At 34.5% G+C, this 19,974-nt stretch overlaps 2 protein-coding genes and 1 pseudogene across 3 annotated transcripts; 2 read left to right on the top strand and 1 right to left on the bottom strand.

Moving 5' to 3' along the window:
* Positions 1–1,091: 1,091 nt before the first annotated feature.
* LOC147277203 (uncharacterized) lies at positions 1,092–6,032 on the top strand. Its single transcript, XM_086253087.1, has 8 exons — positions 1,092–1,242; positions 1,343–1,369; positions 1,690–1,812; positions 2,840–3,086; positions 3,364–3,432; positions 3,537–3,587; positions 3,978–4,130; positions 4,523–6,032. The coding sequence occupies exons 1-8, from the start codon at positions 1,187–1,189 to the stop codon at positions 5,765–5,767; spliced, it is 1,971 nt and encodes a 656-aa protein (XP_086109213.1). The 5' UTR covers positions 1,092–1,186; the 3' UTR covers positions 5,768–6,032.
* An 810-nt stretch (positions 6,033–6,842) lies between these two features.
* Positions 6,843–10,950, top strand: LOC147277202 (uncharacterized; annotated as a pseudogene). Its single transcript, XR_015123762.1, has 7 exons — positions 6,843–7,035; positions 7,146–7,172; positions 7,552–7,674; positions 8,656–8,902; positions 9,168–9,236; positions 9,569–9,619; positions 9,898–10,950. The product of XR_015123762.1 is annotated as an uncharacterized LOC147277202 (transcript).
* Positions 10,951–11,529: 579 nt separating this feature from the next.
* On the bottom strand, positions 11,530–18,500 carry ALDH6B2 (aldehyde dehydrogenase 6B2). The gene is made up of 19 exons (XM_086254416.1): positions 18,349–18,500; positions 18,159–18,259; positions 17,663–17,734; positions 17,413–17,574; positions 17,243–17,321; positions 16,989–17,143; positions 16,530–16,593; positions 15,831–15,910; positions 14,917–14,982; positions 14,083–14,133; positions 13,818–13,969; positions 13,464–13,554; positions 13,199–13,279; positions 12,964–13,041; positions 12,645–12,680; positions 12,502–12,545; positions 12,332–12,410; positions 11,882–11,972; positions 11,530–11,723 (listed from the first exon to the last, which is right to left on the bottom strand). The coding sequence occupies exons 1-19, from the start codon at positions 18,371–18,373 to the stop codon at positions 11,611–11,613; spliced, it is 1,620 nt and encodes a 539-aa protein (XP_086110542.1). The 5' UTR covers positions 18,374–18,500; the 3' UTR covers positions 11,530–11,610.
* Between the last annotated feature and the right edge of the window lie 1,474 nt (positions 18,501–19,974).

Genomic DNA, 19,974 nt, shown 5'->3' with positions numbered 1-19,974 from the left:
ACACCCAAATTGATCATTTTTCTTTCAATACTTATGCAAGCAAATTGACATTAGGTAAAATTGTAAAGTCAAGGTAGAACAACTTCAAGTTTTTTTAACACTTTGACCCATAAGAGCTATTTTTTTTTTTAATTTCAAAAATATATCTTAAAGTTTAATATTTATGACAATGTGATCATGTCATCTGCTTAACCGTTAAGTGATGTTGTGGCAAGATTGCGGCCCACTTTTAAGTGATGGTAGGGGCAAGATTGGGGCCCCTTTTTTCTAACATGGTATTTTTGAGGGCCCTTTTTTGCTTATGTGGCAGTCATGTTAGTGTTGTCACATGATTTTGAAACATTTTTTAAATAATTGTTAGGGCTTTTTTTAAGCCCAAAACGGCACCCTCAAAGACAAAACAGCCCACAAGCATAAGTGAATTTGAAGACATCCATTTTTAATGAGCTGAGTGCTTGACCAATGGACCAAATAGACACTACCATCCAAATTTCAAAACAACCACTACCATGCAAATTAATTGACAATACTATAAAGATTTAGATTTGTACATGCTTTGTCACTTAGCACTCACCTAACGGATGCACTTCTGAAATAGAAGTCCTAATTTGGCTCCAACATATAAGTTGAAGTTTTTTTCCTTAAATTTTTCCTTTAAAATATTAAATTGCAATTAATTTGAAAATATGACAAATTTGTGAATCAAGTGATTCAAGTCAAATTTGAAAAGTACGGTGTAATTTGCTCTATAAAATATATTGCCTATTATAAATTATATATATTTCATATTTGTCTACATAAATAAAAGAAATTATTAATTGTAAACTATATTATTTTGTCCAAAATGTCATGATTTTGGACAACGTGAGAAACTCAAGAGAATTTTTTGGACAAACATGGATCTAACACGCCCATGTCCACCCCCAAAGTATGGGGATTGGGGACTGGTCGACTGGTGTTGATTACATGAATGGCAATTTTGTAATTAAGTAGAAAACGGAGTGTTATTTTCCCACTAAGAACCCAGCGTATAATTGCTGAAGGCCAATGCTCGACTAGCTTTTTGAGGTCCCCCACTGTACGAACGAGTCTTTTGGTTTCTTTCACTCGGTCTTCTCCAAAGCTTTCAAACACCAATCCTTCAAGAAACAGAGGAGAAACCATAAAGAAAACGCTGAAGCTGAAGATGGGCTTTCTGGGACTTCTTCAATTCGCGCTTAAACACTTTCATGTTCTTGCATGGTATGCTTTTCTTTTACGAGAATCAAAACTTTGGTAAAGTTGAGAAATTTTTCTCAGAATATGATAAAAAGATTTCATTTTGTTTGTGATTTACTTGCAGGCCTCTCTTTGCCTTGGTGTATCCTCTGTAAGACTCTCTCCCACACACATTCTATAGTTTTGTTGATGAAATACTCTGTAAAAGCTCTATGATTTTCTTTTTTAAATGGCAGAAAAGGAAAGTTTTTTTTTTTTTTTTTTTTGCATTCTTGTAGAACCCACTTTAGTTTTTTTGACTTGGGTCTTCTGCTAATTCTGAATTTGGTGTCAAATAAAAATTCAAGGAAAATGGGTGTAAATTTAATATTACTTTTTATTAGGATGATGTTAATAATAATGTATCTTTAATGATTTTCAAAAAGGACTTTTTATTAATCCTGATACAATGATTATTTTCTCTTTTGACAGATGTTCTTCCATTAGGGCAATTGAGGCCAATTCCATTTCAGATACTCAGAAATTAAATACTTATTGGGTTGTCTACTCATTGGTTTTGCTCTTTGAACATACTTGTATGAAGCTCCTTGAATGGTAATTCTCTTGTTTTCTTGTTGCACATTGTTCTTTTTGGTTGCCAAATAAATAAAAGAAAAAAAAAATGGAACCCTGCATATTGTGGGCAAGCGAAGCTCAACTGAACTTCCTGCCAAAATATTATGAAAATCCATTAAAGTGGATCTAAAGTTGTGAATTTTTCCCAAAATTTTCTCAATTAAGTTGGTGGTCCGTAATTTTTAATTCTTAGTACATACATGGGAAAGAAATGGAAAAGTTGTAATATAATTAAAGAAGAAATCAGAAGGAAAGTCATTTTCAAACATTTCCTAGCCTTTACAACTTTAATGGAATCAAATGGATAGAAGAAATTTTCACAATCTGGCTGTTCTTGCTGGACACATAGCAACTGGTATGGAATTGTTAGTGAATTTCCGTGGCATATTTCATTCATTATGGTATGTTTTAGAAGAAACAGAGAGTTTCATAACTAATTTTGAAGTTATTTTCAAGATAGTTGTGATATATTATGCATATTTTTTATAACATATGTGGTAGCTTTCTAGTAATACATTCACAATAATTGTAGCCTAATTTGGTGGTAAACAGTAAAAACACACTTATTATGTAATAGTTCCACAGATAGATATTAAGAACCATGCTCTATTTAGTTGTAGATGAACATATGGGTAAAGAATGGGATTTTTTGAATTTTTCTTTCCATTACTTTTTTCTAATGCATTTCAAACATTTCAAAGGGATATAGTTTTTCCCTTCAGCAGGCTCTTCTGTTCACCAAATATCACATATCACAACCATGTGCATGTACAAATATATTTCTAAGGAAAATTTCATTTCTTTTTCTTTTTAGTACTCTTCTTCACTTGTCTTTTTTTTTTAAAAAAAAAAAAAAGCTAAACAAAGAAGAAAATCTACTGAGTTAGATATCAGTTAGTTCCTTATCTGAAAATTGTTACAACTTTTCAATGTGCTATGATCATGAGGGGATATTAAGTTGTTTCATCTATTTATGTTTCCTATTTGCCAATTCTTGACCTGTCAGGCTCCTGCTGTGGCCATACATTCGGCTAATGGTTTTTGTCTGGTTGGTGATACCTCGTTTTGATGGTGCGTTTTATGTCTATAAGCACCTTATCTGTCTATGCCTCTCCATGGACCCCCAAATTGTTGCCAACTGGGTCAACAAGAAGAAGGACTACTTATTTATGAGACAAAACTTTCTTGCTGAGGTGGAGAGATATGTAAAGGAGAATGGACCTGAAGCTTTGGAAAACATTGTTGCTTGCAAGGTGAGTAGGTCAAATTTGGGGAAGAAATATTTTATGTTAGATGATATATGATGATGTTACTTGAATTCTGGTTATTGCCATACGTATATATATTTTCTAGAAATGCATATATGTGTGTGCACTTGTATGTTTGGATCCATGAATTCTATACAAATATGCTTTAAACTGTGTGAAACACAGACTCACTGTCAGTTTCTTAGACATTTTATGGGACCATCTTCTCAGATGGACTAATAATAATTTTGGTCTGATACCTCACTCCACTTTTTTGCTTCAGTCTGAGACAACAAAGTCAAATCTCGATATGAAATATTTCAGAGCAGTTTCATCTACAGAGAATAAAGAGGTACAGTCAAAGTTGATTTAAAAACAAAATGTTGTGTTTCAATGCAATTTAGGTCTGAGCTTATTATTTGATGAGCTAACTTTCACTTGGTCCTCTTCATACAGTCAAAGTCAAGAATGACTAATGTTGCACAGAAGGATATCAAAGCAGTGCAGGTAATAGTGAAAAAGAAAGAAACAACAGCCGACCAAGTAATGTTGTCTGTAATAAAGAACTTCTAAAACATTGTTGATTACCAAAGTATTTGATATATATAGAGTTGAAATGCATTAGTTTTAATTCATATAAAAAAAATTATATAAAATATCTTCACAAATGCATCCATTGACTTTTCTGTTGAATTTTTCGATGGCGGGGAGGCCTTCTTTGTCTAATTTTCGATCATATTCCGTTCTATTTTCCATTTATATTACACAACTTTGGAAGTTTTACTTTTGTACATGCTCATTTCCATATTTGCAACAGAATTCTGTATGCTTCATCTGCAAAAAGCGGAATTGATAAAACAATTCTTCTTTCTGGACCTGTCTTCATTGCATTTGCAGGTTGGTCAGGCAGAGCCTAATCTCACTGAGACCGAAAACTTCAGATTTGGCACTATGGAGATCAAAGAAAAAGCCATTGAGGTTGCAGCAGATAGAGAAATTCTGAAGACTCCACCTTCAAAGAAAGTCCAGACGGATCTCAAAGCAGTGCAGGTAATAGTGAAAAAGAAAGAAACAACAGCCGACCAAGTAATGTTTTGTCTGTAATAAAGAACTTCTAAAACATTGTTGATTACCAAAGTATTTGATATATATAGAGTTGAAATGCATTAGTTTTAATTCATAAAAAAAAAATTGTATAAAATATCTTCACAAATGCATCCATTGACTTTTCTGTTCAATTTTAAGATGGCGGGGAGGCCTTCTTTGTCTAATTTTCGATCATATTCCGTTCTGTTTTCCATTTATATTACACAACTTTGGAAGTTTTACTTTTGTACATGCTCATTTCCATATTTGCAACAGAATTCTGTATGCTTCATCTGCAAAAAGCGGAAATGATAAAACAATTCTTCTTTTTTAAACCGTCTTCATTGCATTTGCAGGTTGGTCAGGAAGAGCCCAATCTCACTGAGACTGAAAACTTCAGATTTGGCACTATGGAGATCAAAGAAAAAGTCATTGAGGTTGCAGCAGATAGAGAAATTCTGAAGACTCCACCTTCGAAGAAAGTCCAGAAGGAGTGGAAATGTGTCATCAATCCTATAACAATCCAAAGTGATACAACTTTTGATTCCCATCTGGACGGTAAAAAGCACAAGGCTTCATATGAGGCACTGGAAATAAAGAACCAGGCAGAGCCTAAGCCCAACCAGATTGAAAACAGTAAATTTGCGGCCGTGGAGACTAAAGAAAAGGCTGTTGAGGTTGCAACAGGTAGTAAAGTTCTTGAGTCTTCCAAAAATGTCCAGAAAGAGTGGACTTGTGCTCTCTGTCAGGTAACAACTAATTGCGAAACAAATTTGAATATGCACCTGGAAGGGGGAAAACACAAGGCAGCATATGAGGCACTGAAAGCAAAGAACCCTGTATTTGTGCCCAAAATTGCCCCAGATTCAACGGCGAAGAAATTTGATCAACGCAATGAGGAACCAGGAAAGAGTACATCGAGCAGTGGATCAAAAGTGAAAGTTATTATACAGGAGAAGGTGCAAGGCCAGAAAAACAGTATTCCAGGTTCAATTACAAAAAATTCTGATAAATCTAAAGTGGAGCCAGCAGAGGGTGTATCCAGCAATGGACTAAAAAGGAACATTGTTATGGGAAAGGTGCAAGGTCAACAACAGAACCCAAATGAAGTTCCAAGGACGAAGAACAGCCATTGGAGGTGCAATGTTTGTAATTTTCGCTTCACTGGTGAGATTAACATGGCATCTCATCTCAAAGGAAGGAAGCATAAGGAGAAGGTGCAAGAAGTTATACGGAAGAATGATCCCCTAGGCCTAAACCCTCTATGGTGCAAAATTTGTAAGGTAAGCTGCAAGAGTGAGATTGACATGGCATCTCATCTTAGTGGAAGGAAGCACTTGGATAACCCTCTATGGTGTCAAATTTGTAATGTAACCTGCAGTAGTGAGATTGACATGGCATCTCATCTTAGTGGAAGGAAGCACTTGGATAACCCTCTATGGTGCAAAATTTGTAATGTAAGCTGCAGTAGTGAGTTTGGCATGGCATCTCATCTTAATGGAAGGAAGCACATGGATAATTTATCAGGCTGGAATGAGTTTGACATGGCATCTCATCCTAATGGAAGGAAGCACATGGATAATTTATCAGGCTGGGAATGAGTTTGACATGGCATCTCATCTTAATGGAAGGAAGCACATGGATAATTTATCAGGCTGGAATGTAGGTTGTTGACTGTGGAGAGAGAATTTTGGTGGCTCACGTTACTTCTAAAGATACTTTTTTTGCTAAAAGAAAAAATGAAAAATGTTCTAATGTATGTTCTGTTTTTTCTTCTCCTTAGGCAACATAAAGGACGCCGTCCATAGTCAATATACAAGTTTCAATGAAAATTTTGAGTGGAATGTAGCAAAGAAACTTAACTAATTGATAGATTCTTTAATTGTCCTTAATTATAAATTTATAAGTCAGACTTATTTTTTTTCCAGGAATTATAAATCAAACTTAACTATAGAGACCTAATTAAAAAAATGAAACTAAGAAAACTATTGAAAAAACACCCAAATTGATCATTTTTCCGAAGTTTCAATTGACTTCTGCAAGTATGGGCTTCAATATGTGAAAGAAGAAAGATGATCTAAAAAATACTTAAGGGTATCTCTTTTTTTCTTGGTTCAAAATTGGTTGCTTGGTCTTCAAAGAAGCAAAAAACGATTGCATTATCCTCTGCAGAAGCAGAGTACATAGCAGCATTGGAAGAAGTCAAGGTTTCAACAACCATTTACTGCAATCGCCATGACCAAAATCCTGTGTTTCACAGCAGGACAAAGCACATAGACCTGTGCTATCATTCATAAATGTGTGTAAATTTCTGTATTGTTTTTTTTTTTTTTTTTTTCTATGTGCATTGAAAGGGATTGCTGCAATGTTGGCTACTTTTCTCCTTCACCAGCAACATGAGTTAGTGACCAGGGAAGAATCCAAGCAGAGGATCCACTTCCCAATTTTTAATAGTGTCTGAGGGCACTGACCAGAGTACCTTTTTGGGTAAAAATCCAACCAATCTAGTTTGTGTTTCTCTTATTTAAAATTTAATACCAAAATCCAACCATTTTGGTATCATATTTTACTTAATTACCACTCCAAAGCTGAACCATTGGTAATAAGTTGAGATGATAATTGGTGAAGGCGACCCCTCGGAGACTTATTTTATTTTATTTGGTCAAGCGGAGACTTACTTTTCAAAGTTTCAACCTCTCCACTGTACAATCGAGTTTTGGTTTCTTTCACTCGGTCTTCTGCAAAGTCTTTCAAATTCCCATCCCAAAAGAGACAGAGGAGGAACCATAAAGAAGACGCTGAAGCTGAAGATGGGCATTGTGGGTCTTCTGAAATTTGCGGTTAAATATTACTTTGATGTTCTTGCATGGTATGCTTTTTTCTTTTTCTTTTTTTCGAGAATGAAAACCTTTGGTGAAGGTGAGAAAATTTTACCAGAATGTGATATAAGTTTTGATGTTGTTTGTGATTTACTTGCAGGCCTCTCTTTGCCTTGGTGTATCCTCTGTAAGCCTCTTTCTCACACCCATATCTAATTTTGTTGATGAGATACTATATCAAAGTTCTAAGAATTTTATTTTATTTTATTTATAAAAATAGAAAAAAAAAAAAAAAAAACCTCTTCATCCTTGTAGAATCCACTTTAGTATCTTTTGCATAATCTTGAATCTGGTGTCAAATTAAAATGCAAGGAAAATGGGTGTAATTTTTTAAATTGTATTTTATGATGATGGTGAATTGATGGTGTTAATATCAATGTCATCTTTAATTTAATGATTTTCAAAAAGGGCCTTTTTTTTAGTAAATAAAAAAGGACTTTTCCATTGACTTACAACTGTAATACTAATGTTGATAAACTGATGATGATCATTTTCTGTTTTGACAGATGTTCTTCCATTAGGGCCATTGAGACCAATTCCATTTCAGATACTCAGAAGCTAAATACTTATTGGATTATCTTCTCATTGATTTTGCTCTTTGAGCATACTTTTATGAAGCTCCTTGAATGGTAAATTGGTAATTCTGTTGTTTCTTTTTCTTTTACTTTATTGCATATTGCTCTTTTGGTTGCCGAATAAATTAAAGAATACAGAATTTGGAACCTTGCATATGGTACTCAAACAAAGCTCAACTGATTTCTGCTGAATTATTATGAAATCTTTTCTGGAATATGGATCTAAAGTTGTGAATTTGCCCCAAAATTTTCTCATTTAAGTTGGTCGTCCATGATTTTCATTTCTTAGTACGTACAAGGGAAAGAAATGTAAAAATTGTATGAAGAATAAAAAAGAAATCAGCAGGGAAGTCATCTTCAAACCTTTACTAGAATCGAAAGAACAGAAGAAATTTTCGTTATCTGGCTGTTTTCATTTGCTGGACATATTTCGACTGGTATGGAATTGTGAGAAGTGAATTTCCATGGCATAATCGTTTGTTGCGGTATTATTGAGAAGAAACAGAGAGTTTCATAACTATTTTTGAAGTTTTGAAGTTACTTTTTAATGGTTGTGATATATTATGCATATTGTTATAACATATGTGCTAATATGCAGCCTCATTTGGTGGTATAAACACACTCATTTTTATTGACAAAAAAAAAAACACACTTATTTTTATGTGTAGTAGATCCACAGACATATGAAGAACCATGTTCTATTTAGATGTAGATGAACACATGGGTAAAGAATAGGATTATTTGAACAGGCTCTATCTGTTTCACCAAATGTCACATATCACATCCATGTACAGGTGCAAATAATTTTCTATAAGGAAAACTTCCAATTATTTTCTTCTTAGTACTTTTCTTCCCCCTTGTTTTCATTTTTATTTTTTTTTGAGAAAAAATAAAGAAAAGATCTACCGAGTTAGATATCAGTTAGGTCCTTATCTGAAATTTTTTACAACTTTTCAATATGCTATGATCATGAGGAGACAATAATATTTGTGTCATCTATTTATATTTCCTATTTTCCAATTCTGGACCTGTCAGGCTCCCGCTGTGGCCAGGCATTAGGCTAATGATTGTCATCTTGTTGGTGATACCTCGTTTTGATGGTGCTTTTTATGTCTATAAACACCTTATCTGTCCATGCCTCTCCATGGACCCCCAAATTGTTATCAACTGGTTCAACCAGCAGAAGAAGTCTTTGTTTATGAGAGAAAACTTTATTGCTGAGGTGGAGAGATATGTAAAGGAGAACGGACCTGAAGCTTTAGAAAAAATTGTTGCTTGCAAGGTAAGTAGGTCAAATTTGGCGAAGAAAGCATTTTATGTTAGTTGTTATATGATGATTTTACTTGAATTCCACTTATCACTATACGTAAATATATTTTCTAGATTATGCATATCTGTGTGTGTGCACTTGTTGTATCCATGAATTCTTTGAAATTTGTGAAAACACATATTCTCTTTCGTTTGATAAGACATTTTAAGGAACCGTTTTCAGAGATGGACAAATAATAATTTCTGATCTGATTCCTCGCTCCACTTTTTTGCTTCAGTCTGAGAGAACAAAGTCAAATCTCGAAATGAAAGAGTTCAAAGCAGTTTCATCTAAGGAGAATAAAGAGGTAATGTGAGTAAGAACCCTGAAATGACCCAGATTTCATGGTACTTTTTGTACATTGTGGGGGTTAGTAGTTGTTTTGAGTTAGAATGTTAGATGACAGTGTAGAATAATCCCAAAGGGTCTGGGAAGGATTTTAATCCTAGAACTTTAAGCATTGCAACAACCCCTGAATTTCTGGCTTTCTGTAATATGTTCTTCTGAATTTATGAAAACTTCAATGCTTTAATTATACTTGATTCAAAAAGAAAATGTTGTGAATGTAAGTTTTCAATACATTTAGAGCTTAATTTATTAATTTGATGAGCTAACTTTCACTTGGTCCTCTTCATACAGTCAAAATCCAGAGAGCTTAATGTTGCACCGAAGGATATCAAAGCAGTGCAGGTAATAGTGGGAGACAAAGAAACAACACACCGAGTAATGATTTGCATCTAATAGAAATTGGGAGGCCTCCTCATGTTAATTTCCTTATGATTTTGTGATCATAGTCTGTTCCGTTTTCCATTTTCGTGTGGAAGGTTTTTTACCTTTTGTTTATACCATTTTGTACATGTTCGTTTCTATAGTTGCAACAGAATTCTGTATGCTTCATCTGCAAAGAGTGGAAGCGATAAAACACGACTTTTCTTTTCTTTTGAACCCTGTCTTTATTGCATTTGCAGGTTAGTCGGGCAGAGCCTATTCTCACTGAGATTGAAAACAGCATTTCAGCTGCTACGAGCATTATAGCTGCTACGGAGATTAAACAAAAAGCCATTGAGGTTGCAGCAGATAGAGAAACTCTGAAGACTCCACCTTCAATGAAAGTCCAGAAGGAGTGGACTTGTGCCACCAGTCAGGCAACAACCCAAAGTGATACAACTCTTAATTCCCACCTGCAGGGTAATCAAAACAATGCTGAATATTGGGCACGAAAAATAAAGAACCAGGCAGAGCCTAGGCTCAATCAGATTGAAAACAAGACATTATCAGCGGTGGATACTAAGGAAAAGGTTGTTGAGGTTGCAACAGGAACAGAAGTTCTTGAGTCTTCCAAAAATGTCCAGAAAGAGTGGGCCTGTGCTCTCTGTCAGATGACAACTACATGTGAAAAAAATTTAAATATGCACCTGGAGGGAAGAAAACACAAGGCAGCATATGAGGCACTGAAAGCAAAGATCCCACCATTTGTGCCCAAAACTGCCCCAGCTTCAACGGCGAAGAAATCAGATCAACCCAATGAGGAGCCAGGAAAGAGTATACTCAGCAGCGGATCAAAAGTGAAAGTTATTATACATGACAAGGTGCAAGGCCAGAAAGATCGTATTCCACCTTCAATTACAAAGAACTCTGATAAGTCTAAAGAGAACATTGTTATAAACTCTATGGAAAAGGTGCAAGGCCAACAACAGAACCCATATGAAGTTCCAAGGATGGAGTTCCCTCATTTGTGCACTATTTGTAATGTACGCTGCCTTAGTGAGATTGACTTGGTATCTCATCTCAGTGGAAGGAAGCACAAGGGAAACTTGCAAGAACAACAACAGAACCAAATAAAGTTGTAAGGAAGAATGATCCCCTTTATGGTGCACAGTTTGTAGAGTAAGCTGCAGTAGTGACTGGTGAGTTTTGAGCACTGGGATCATTTGTCAACTGGAATGTAAGTTGTCCAGAGAGAATTTTGGTGGCTCACATTTCTCATATAGATAATAAGAGGAGATTACCAATTTTGTCCATTTATTGTTCACTTGTCTAAATTTGGTCTACCATTTTTTTTTTCCACCATTTTGATCCACGAACTATATGACGTTTGCCATTTTAGTTCTTAAAATGTCATTAGGTAAGTAAGGTTGTGTTAGAACAATTTCAAGTTTTCTTAACACTGACCCAGAAGAGATCTAATCTTTTTCTCCTTTTTTTTTTTTTTTTTTTTTTTTTTTTTTTTTTTTTTTTTTTTTTTTTTTTCCAAATTAGCTCACCTTCAGATTGAACTGGCAAAAGCATTACTATCGAATCGGGTCTACTCAAAAGGCTAGAGATGAATAGATGATAATAATTTCCTTGGAAGAGTGTTTAATTTGGAAGATTTTGGTGAAATTCTTTACACTAATCAGTTTAGTTCAAACTTCATCTTTTGACTTAGTACTCGAACAATTGACCAGTTGGACCATTCTCTCGTCTTGCCAAAGCAAGACTACTCTTGCACATCCAATAAATTTGATTCCAGAATAGAGGTGTATGGACTCCATGTTGCAATATTAACAAGTATGCTAAAAAAAAAAAAAAAATTCCAAATGTGGGAGAAAGCACACATGTAAAAGGAAGTAGACCTTGACATTGATTTATTGTTATGTTCAGAAGAGTTCCAGAAAGGACAATATTTGTAAACATGGTAACTATGCCTTTTGAGAAGTTGGCATTGCGAGATTAACTACACTGCTGCCCGGTAAATCCTTCCATTGCTGAGTTATTGTCTTGATCTGGGTGTAGAAGTTAACACCAGCCTTGCCTGTAATTCATGCCAAACTCTTTAAAATTTACCAGATCCAAATAATGTATTCTATACAGCCAGATTTTGTAGAATAACTACCTTGAAATAGGAAAAATAAATTACTACTATTATTAAAACATAAAATGTCCGAGTAACGGGTGAAAGAAATGTTTTACCATAGAAATTCAAATCGCCTGCAAAAGATGCCTTGTTGCCAGTGAAAGAGAAAAAGGGCAGGGGAACTGGAATTGGAACATTGATTCCAACCTGTTTCACACTCAAAACAAGTTAGAGATTGATATAAAACAGATCTTTATTTTCCAAGTTTTCTCTAATTAATCTGGACATCATAATTTTTCAGAATATAGCTAGAAGAGGAAAGGTAAAAATTGCCCAGCAGAACAAAACATTTGTTATATAGTTGCTGGTTTGAACTAATTTCTATCAGCCCATGAGCTCTAGCTCAAGTGACATTGGAATAGGGTAAGGAAGTTTTAGAAACTAAGTTCAAATCCTATCGTATCTCCCCAAAAAAAATTAAAAAATTAAAAAAAACCCCTAATTTCTACCAGTCCTATGGTTTTGCTTGCTAGCCCAACTGCAGATGCTCAAAACACTAGGTTTACCTGTCCAGCCTCAATCTCATTCTGAAATTTCCTTGCAGCTACTCCAGATGTAGTAAAAATAGAAGCTCCATTTCCATATCTGTTCCAGAAATGCAGTCATATGAGCCACATTTAATATTTCTTATCAAAAAATGCTAAATTACGGAAATAAGAGAAGCAAAAATGAGTACTTGTTTCTGTTAACAATACTTATTGCCTCTTCCAAGCTGTCAGCCTGGCATTAAGAAGAAAAGAAATGCGTGTTAACGCATTTCCATACCAGGCAATGAACAAGATAACTGGAAGGAAAAGAGGAATGGAGTTATCAACAAACCTCCAAGCAAAGAAGAACTGGACCAAAAATTTCTTCCTGCACAAAAGAATGTAGATATAAATAAGTTTGTTCCAACATCAAGATTCAAGTTATTTCACTCTTCAGTAAATCCAGTCCATTTTTATCAACAAAGTTGGTGTCAGCTTGGATGCCGAATCTCTTGGTATCCTACCAAAAGCGTACCCAAGATTTTGGTATGTTTCAAAAGGAAGGCAGCCCCTATCGGGTAGCCAACTACCACCATCTGATTTCAAGAAAAAGACAGAAAAATTGAAGGAAAAAAAGAAACCCAAAAAAAAAAGGGACAAAATACAGATACCTTGTAGCACTCCATGTCAGCTGTAACATTTGATAAGATGGTAGGACCAATGAAATTGCCATGCTCATATCCTGGGACCTGTTTGTCACCCATGAATGAGCAGATAAGTTGAAAACCTGAGTCGTATATTTACCATCTATAGAACATAAGCAGATACTGATCATAAAAATGTCAAAACTATCTGATAGAGCATGCAACGAATAAGAGGGGAAGCATCAAATATACAAAATGGTACCACTATATTTCTGCCATCAAGCAATAGCCTGGCACCACTTTCAACACCAGATTGGACTAATCTGCATATCCGTTCCTTTGCCTGTGAATGAATCCAATAAAAAATCATTAATTAAAATTCAAGAGTCGAGCTGATGTGAACTGTTGAAGTGCTGGCACTTTAACAACTATAATTTTAATTTGTTAGTCATTTATGTAAATGATGGATAATTCATAGAAATAAGGAAATAGGAGGAAAAAGAAAAAAGGAAATTTGATGTACTTACCTGTCTGCTAATTACAGGACCAAGGTCAGCATCAGGTTCCCTTCCACCACTTACCTTCAGAGATTTGGCACACTCCACAAGTTTGTTCTCCCTGGAAAAGTTCAATAGTTCAAATCTAGTGTCAGTCACTCAAATTTCAAAACAAAAGAAAAAAGAAAAAAGAAAAACCTACATTACATAGAAATAACAAGATGAGTGGGATACCTATGTTGAGGAGGAAAAAAACGATAATAGATACCAATAAAAAGTAGAATTCTATGCTTAACATAATAAGGTAGGTACATAATAAACTAATGTAGGAGGCATAAACCTTAATGAAATTAAATAATAGGGAAAAAGAAGAAAAAAAATTACCATGACTTCGAATCTCCAACAAAAACAACTGTGCTGAGTGCCATGCACCTTTGTCCTGCAGCACCAAAACCAGCAGCAACTAAAGCATTCAACGTAGCATCAGCACTCGCATCAGGCATGACAATTGCATGATTTTTTGCCCCCATATTGGACTGAAGAAAATAGTTAATCAGGTAACCATTTTATTTCACCTTCAACTGTTGCCAGGGTATGAAAGCCACCACCCAGCTCACAAGAGAAACAGTTATATATGAAGCGGACTTACCTGAACACGTTTCCCTTTAGCTGCTGCTCTTGAATATATGTGCATGCCAGCCTTTTGATGTAAACATAGGAATATTGTGTAAGAGTACAGCTAGGGAAAACTGAGCAGCATGACAGGAAAAATTGCAAAAAGTAGTAGACTTTGTTTTATTTTTGAATAAAAAAATAAAGAGAAAATGAGAAGAGCAGTCCTTCGTACAAGAACCATATTGATTCTCTAAATGGCTAAAGTGGCAGCAATATTGCTAAAGACAGTCATGTGCAAACTCACAGATCTGAACGAAAGGTCACAACCAAGGTAAAAGCAGAAATTTAAATCCCACAGATAAAAGTTATTGTCTAAGTCACACTTATTGGAACAAATTAAAGATTCAAGAAACCAACAAATGTCTTGAACATATCTTCAAAGAGACAATTTACATTGAAAATACATCTTACTTAAAATTCTAACCAGCTTTCATTCATAAAGTAAACATATCAGGGTCTAAAATAGGAAAACTAAAATCACTTCCACACAAAAAATATAAGTCTGTAAGTAATCCTTGGTGGCATGATATGCAGGCTATCAACTGACTTGAAGACTTCCTGTGAGGGTACATACATGAGAATCACAACAGGTAGCTACATAATCTGACAAACAATTGATGTTCAGGTATATCTTTCTTTTCTTTTGGAATTAAAATGAATTGAAAAACCAAAACGACTCAGAAAGTTTAGAACTACTAGGACTATTAGGGTTATTAACTTATTAACTTGCAAATTAAGATCATAAAATCAAACATAAGAGCATCACATAGAAATGGAATAAGGATGTGATCACAATGAGAAAACTTACAGTATTAGAACCCACAAATGATACAGCTCTGATGTCATCATCATCACAAATTGCATTAACAATATCCTGCCACAAAGTGATATACATTTAGGAAAACCAAATCCATTCAAGGTACCAAACTTATGATATCAAAGCACCCAAAATATCTTAAAAGGTTGTACCTTTGGAATAATCATTGCAAATGTAAACACAATTGTATATGGTATATAGCAATGTCATGATTTATAGGTGCAAACCGAAAATTCAAATATCAAAAGAAAAAAATCACACCACAAAAATCACAATGAAAAGACAAAAAAAAAATAGACGAGAAAGAAAAATTGTACACGCGAGATTTACGTGGTTTGGCAAATTCGTGCCTAAATCCACGAGAGAGATTTGTTCTTCACTATGACAAATATAAATGATACAAGAAACAATCACATAACCCAAACCCAAGAAAACCCTTCTGCACCCACTCTCTCGATCAAACCCTTAGCTTCTTTTTCTCACACATTTTCATGCAACCGAACTACATTTACATTTCTAAGGTATATAAGGTCAGCAACAATTAATATAAGAAGTGGCAAAGCTTTCTTCACAGAGTAGGAATTCAAGCTGCCATTTTCACATTTATTGTTTGGTACCAAAATATTGATTTTCACAACAAAAAAATGCAACTAAAAAGAAATGGCTTCTTTTTGTGGATCCCCCTAGTTTTATTCTCACCAATCTCAACAGGCATAGACCCATTAGACCCATAAGATGGAAAATATATCAAAAACGCATTCAATACAGATTTTCAACATCTCCAGAGTGAAGATCAATCAAAGATCCTACATGAGTCCTAAAGAGCATCTAGTGATCTACTTAAGCAAAACTTAAGATAATAAAGTACAGTAGGATTAACAAAACTAGTTGAAGTACAATCATACATTGGTTCCATGAACAATATTTAAGACACCATTAGGCAAACCAGCCTCCATTGCTAACTCTGCCAGAATTACAGAAGCACCTGTGGAAAAGAAAATACAGCAAATCACTTTTACAGTAAAAGCATGGAGACTCAATACCCTTGCCACATGTACTGACTTAATATAGATGCAAAGGAAAAACTTAGAATGCATGATGGCCATGCTTTAACAGCATATATGCAATGAAGAAAAGAAAAATAACAAGTTAGACAATCAAGATGACATCCAAGGAGATCTATCAATATATGACTGATGATTTCAATAGAACCTTGCATTTGACAGATTCTAGAAAAGTAGATGTACCCTTTTATGTCAATTATAATGCGGTGCAAAAAATCAATCAATTAAAAATATGAATATCATCCTTAAAAGTTTCCTAAAGACCAAAATTCTTGTTTCATTAATATATTCAACGAGTTGGAATAGACACAACACCTATCATGTCAAAAAAAAATAATAATAATAGTAACTGCAATGATCTATAAAACAATATATTACCATTAAATATCTATTTTTGATATATGATTACACAAACATCAGGATGCAAATTGATTCTTTTTTAATGGTTTTCTTACTTCTGAGATTTTATAAATCACAAAAATTTGAGGGAGGTTATGCTCCAGGATTAGATACACCGAATTCTTAATAAATCACAATCACCTGGATCTTTTTCTGATGGCTTTAAGATAAAGGTATTCCCACAGGTAACTGCAAGTGGGAACATCTGCAATACCATCGTGAAATAAACAATTAGAACCTATTTTCTCTTTCTTTCTTTGGAGAAATGAAGTCAATCAAGTGCAGTTAAAACAAATAGTGTTTGTGTGCTTGTGAGAAACAAATGTAAAACAGACAGATAAAACTCCAGTATTTACTCCAATATACAAGTATGCATTGCTCAATCAGATGCATTATGACAGTTTCATGCCTAAGCATTTAGATGAGCAATGTATATAGCCTGTTGAATAAAATTACGAACAATAACAGAAAACGTATATAAAAAAATAAAAGGACCTTTTGATGCATCAATGCTGTATGGATCAATCATTCATATGGAAAAAGAAAAGAAAAAATAGTAGTCAGTCAATCATGTAATAGGGGAAAAAATACTAGGCTCACCCATAAGGGAATCATTGCCGGAAAGTTGAAGGGACAAATTCCAGCACAAACACCAAGTGGCTCCTTGATGCTGTATGTGTCAATTCCATTTGATACATTAGAAACATACTCCCCCATTTGCAGAGTTGCCGTACCACAAGCATGTTCCACCACCTCTGAATAAGAAACCAACAAATTCACAGCTCCATCATCACCCACTAAACTCTAGCATTCTCATGTGGAAAATGTATTGATAACAAAGTACCGACACTAACCTAGACCACGAAACACATCTCCATGTGCATCCTTCAACGTCTTCCCCTGTTCGGTAGTAATATTCAAGGCAAGCTTATCCTGAAATAAGAATGCAGTGATTTTTATCACTCAAATCAACTGTATTTTATTTCAAAATAACAAAAACCACAATTTCAAATCCAACACTTACAATGTCTCTCCTAATAAGCTCTTGGAGCTTGAACATGATACGTTGACGGGTCGTAACTGGTGTGTTACCCCATGATTGAAAAGCCTGCTTCGCTGCAGACACTGCAGCTTTAAACTCTTCATTTGTGGTCAAAGGAACTTGTGAAACAACTTCTTGTGTTGCCTATGACCAATTTTTAAATACAAGATTACAACCATCTGTGAAGGAAACACGAAAAAAAGAAAAAACTTGAAGCATATTATGCACTCACAGGGTTTATAACGTCGATGGACGCAGATGATTGTGAATCAATAAAAGTACCTCCAATTAGATTGGGAACTCTCTGATACAATAAAACCAATTAACACGAAATTAAATGAGAAAAATGCATACATTAGATTTGACATCAACCACTAAAGGTCGTGTTTGATTGCACAGATGGATTTAATTTGGAATCCCAATTACTTTAGCAATTCCAAAATCTTCACTTTATTCCATTTTTTGTGAACTGGGTATTTATATCAGAAGACAGAAGTTGAAGATGAAATATATATTCATCTGAACAATAAAACCCCCCACAATCCCGCATAGAAGGTTCCATTTCATTTACCCAGCAGCCAAAAAATTCATAATAACAAGTCTACTCAGTAACCCTGAACTCACATATATACACACAAAAATACATCTCATTTTATCATTTCCCGAGAAAAAGTTTTTGTTTTTTCCAAGAAAACAAACAGGAGCTAAGCCAAGTTGGGATTGATTACCGGAGGGTTACGCTGATTGGAAGCTTGCTTGGCAGCTGTGGTGAACTGAGAGCTTCTAGAAGCAAAGATCGAAGTAGGCCGAAAAGCCTTCAAATTTCTCACTGCAAACACAAACAAACACCCAATACAGTACTTTATAATCAAACTCAAAATCTTTTATCAAAACTGGTTTCTGTTTTACTTTCTGTACCTTTTGGAATTGAAAGCTTCAACATCTTAATCTTTTTTTTTGGGTTCACTGAATTTGATGCGGAGTGTCACTGACTTGAGCTCTTAAGAGAGTGGCGAGAAATCACCACCGTCAGATGGTTGAGAACTTAAGCGTGTCGATCTTTCTACTGTTATCCGACGGCCAAGATTATAGTTGACCGCTCTGGGCCCACCTGGTGAGGATGTTTTCTTTTGCTAGTGAACAGTGACGTGGAGAGGATGTTGATCAGTTGATCAGTCGATCAGCAAAAATTTTTAATTTGCTATGCTGACTATGAAGTACGAATATTCTTACGACAACAGTTTCAGCTTCCCTCTTTATTTTGCTGCTAATCTATTGGGGAATATTATAATGCGTTTGGACAGAGAGATTAAACTCGAGATTTTCATTCCTCAAAAAAAAAACTCAAGATTTTCAAATCCCTTGTTTGATATCATTAAGAATGAATTAAATTTTCCTGGCCAAAAAAAACGAATGAATTACATTTTAAAATTTTGTGTAGGAAAAAATGTAGAATTTTGTTTTGAACTCATAAATTTTAATTTTTAATTTCACCTAAATATGTGTTATTTTTAAATTCTAACATATAACGCCACATAGCGCTACAACTATCAACAATATTATCGTTGCCAACACCACTATCACTACCGGCACACCCAAAAACCGACCCCACCACCACCACCACACCCCTGCCTTTGCCGCTATTGTCACTACTATAACCACCAACACCACCTACCACCATCGTCATCACCAACATTTCCACTTTCCATTATTGTTGTGACTACCACCACCACCTTACCTCCATCACTTTCACCACCACCAATATCTTTTTTCAAATTTCATAATGCCTACCAAACAAGAAACTTTATAAGTTCTATAACATTAAATTTTATTTTTTAAAATTCAGTCATTTTACAATTGATCAACACTTCTAAACTTCCTCATCTAAACATGTCATTAGTTTAATATTTATTAGCTTCTAACTTACGTGCCAATGAGGCTTTCTTATTATCGAAATTACCAGTTATTTGATGTTATTTATTTTGATCATTTATTTTTTGGCTAGTTATTTTTTAAAAATTGTGGGAACTTTAACAGTTTTATAATTCCCCACTCTCTCCACATAATAAGGTGGTGAGATTTTTTTTTTGTTTGAAAGGTTTAATTTTACATCTGTAGCCTCATTTTGTTAAGCTATTTTTATTTAAATGTTTTGATTGATAAAGGATATTTTTGACATTTTCATTTTTAATGAAGCCTATAATACTAAAAAGGTGCATTCTAACTTTATAAGACTTGTTTGTTACGCTGGACTGTATTGGGCTAGATTATTCTTAGAGATTATACTAGACTGTGTTGGACTGGAGTAAACTGGATTAAATGTTATCATATGTTTAATGTTGTGTCGGATTATGAAGTTGGATAAGTTAAATAGCAATGTCTTGTGTTTGGCGCATGGCTGGACTAAGCTATAATTATTTTAATTTTTAAATTAAGAAAAAAAATTTAATTATCTATTTTTTAAAATACAGTTTTAAGACCTAAAATAATTAACTTTATGTATTTGTTCATTAAATAAATACATCTTATCTAATGACAATTCAC

The sequence above is a fragment of the Dryas octopetala genome, chromosome 8, assembly GCF_963921425.1.
Source record: "Dryas octopetala chromosome 8, drDryOcto1.1, whole genome shotgun sequence".
Taxonomy (NCBI): domain Eukaryota; kingdom Viridiplantae; phylum Streptophyta; class Magnoliopsida; order Rosales; family Rosaceae; genus Dryas; species Dryas octopetala.
The sequence above is the reverse complement of the archived record's forward strand: the minus strand, read 5'-3'. Positions and strand labels throughout refer to the sequence as shown.

What these genes read in the sequence shown, in the direction of transcription:
- LOC147277203 (XM_086253087.1), top strand. Translation starts at nt 1,187, where the DNA reads ATGGGCTTTCTGGGACTTCTTCAATTCGCGCTTAAACACTTTCATGTT. An exon ending in AAAACATTGTTGCTTGCAAG is followed by an intron (nt 3,087 to 3,363) that starts GTGAGTAGGTCA and finishes TTTTTGCTTCAG; the next exon opens with TCTGAGACAACAAAGTCAAA. An exon ending in AGGATATCAAAGCAGTGCAG is followed by an intron (nt 3,588 to 3,977) that starts GTAATAGTGAAA and finishes TTGCATTTGCAG; the next exon opens with GTTGGTCAGGCAGAGCCTAA.
- ALDH6B2 (XM_086254416.1), bottom strand. Translation starts at nt 18,373, where the DNA reads ATGTTGAAGCTTTCAATTCCAAAAG. An exon ending in CGGCAATGATTCCCTTATGG is followed by an intron (nt 16,594 to 16,988) that starts GTGAGCCTAGTA and finishes ATGGTATTGCAG; the next exon opens with ATGTTCCCACTTGCAGTTAC. An exon ending in CAGTTCTTCTTTGCTTGGAG is followed by an intron (nt 12,546 to 12,644) that starts GTTTGTTGATAA and finishes TCTTAATGCCAG; the next exon opens with GCTGACAGCTTGGAAGAGGC.